The sequence below is a fragment of the Anoplolepis gracilipes genome, chromosome 16 (genome assembly GCF_047496725.1).
Source record: "Anoplolepis gracilipes chromosome 16, ASM4749672v1, whole genome shotgun sequence".
In the NCBI taxonomy this organism is placed as follows: domain Eukaryota; kingdom Metazoa; phylum Arthropoda; class Insecta; order Hymenoptera; family Formicidae; genus Anoplolepis; species Anoplolepis gracilipes.
In genome coordinates this window covers 8382335-8383340 of record NC_132985.1, presented here as the reverse complement: position 1 = coordinate 8383340, position 1006 = coordinate 8382335, and the positions used below count along the sequence as shown (strand labels likewise).

The following is a 1006-nucleotide window of genomic DNA, read 5'->3' as shown; positions in this document are numbered from 1 at the left end:
TTTACTCTGATCTTCTTTTCTATCATTCGTTTCCGCTCTCAGTGGGCGTTGATTTGAATCTTTGCCCTTATTAGTCGATGGTCACTACCTGTGTCAAAACGGTTTATGACTGACACGTCCATGCAAATGCGCCTATCTGAGACTAAGATGTAATCAATTTCGTTTTTGATGGCGTGATCTGGGCTCATCCACGTCCATTTCCTATTTGTGTTTTTCGAAAAAGGTGTTCATGCAGAAAATCTTTTCTTTACTGAGGAAGTCCGTCAAGGTCTGTCCTCGGTGGTTGCGCTCACCCAAGCCAAAGGCGCCGATGTACGAAGGATCTGTGATGGTCTTCTTCCCGATCTTCGAGTTGAAGTCTCCAGTCACTATCGAGTATTTGGTTCTTTCGGCATTCTTTGCTGTTGTTAGGTCTTCGAGAAACTGATCATACTCTTCGTCCGTTGAGGCTGCGGTGGGTGCATATGTTTGTATTATTTGGACTTTGCATTTATTGTTTAGTTTCAACACTAGGTAAAGTACCACTTTCCGAGACGGCCCTGGTTTTGATGATCAAGTATTTGATTTTCTTATTGACCATCAAGGCCACATCGCCGATGTGTTCGTTTACATCCGAGTTTTTCTGGAATAGGAGGTATCCGGATTTCAGGATGGTGACTGCCTCACCGGCCTGTCTCGTTTCACAAAGGCCTATGACGTCCCATTTGATCTTCTCCAATTCATTTTCCAGGGTGGTGAGGTGTTCTGCGAGTCTCAAAGTGCGAATGTTGTGGCCCGCGATGTATATTGTTTTTTTTCGTTTTTTCCTATCCTTGAGTCGAGCTTTTGCCTCCCCCAGAATCCTTGAGGCTGACTGCGGTGGCAGTGCGAGATTTCGAGCTCTCTGCTCTACTCGCCTGGGGTAATATGTTTTTGAGTTCGACATTTCATAGAAGGTTTTTGACAGTTAAAACGCCGCGCTTGTCGAGCGTGGTGACAGATACCTTTCTGTCTGGGTGGGTCCCAT

At 45.5% G+C, this 1006-nt stretch overlaps 1 protein-coding gene across 1 annotated transcript; it reads right to left on the bottom strand.

Annotated features, from left to right (window-relative positions):
* Positions 1 to 201: 201 nt before the first annotated feature.
* On the bottom strand, positions 202 to 1006 carry LOC140674792 (uncharacterized). Its single transcript, XM_072908558.1, has 3 exons — positions 984 to 1006; positions 523 to 896; positions 202 to 449 (listed from the first exon to the last, which is right to left on the bottom strand). Exons 1-3 carry the CDS (start codon positions 1004 to 1006, stop codon positions 202 to 204), a joined length of 645 nt encoding a protein of 214 aa, XP_072764659.1.

Coding starts and splice junctions, on each gene's coding strand:
- LOC140674792 (XM_072908558.1), bottom strand. CDS start 1,006: ATGGGACCCACCCAGACAGAAAG. Junction 897..983: donor GGACCCACCCAGACAGAAAG/GTATCTGTCACC, acceptor ATATTACCCCAG/GCGAGTAGAGCAGAGAGCTC. Junction 450..522: donor CAGGGCCGTCTCGGAAAGTG/GTACTTTACCTA, acceptor CACCCACCGCAG/CCTCAACGGACGAAGAGTAT.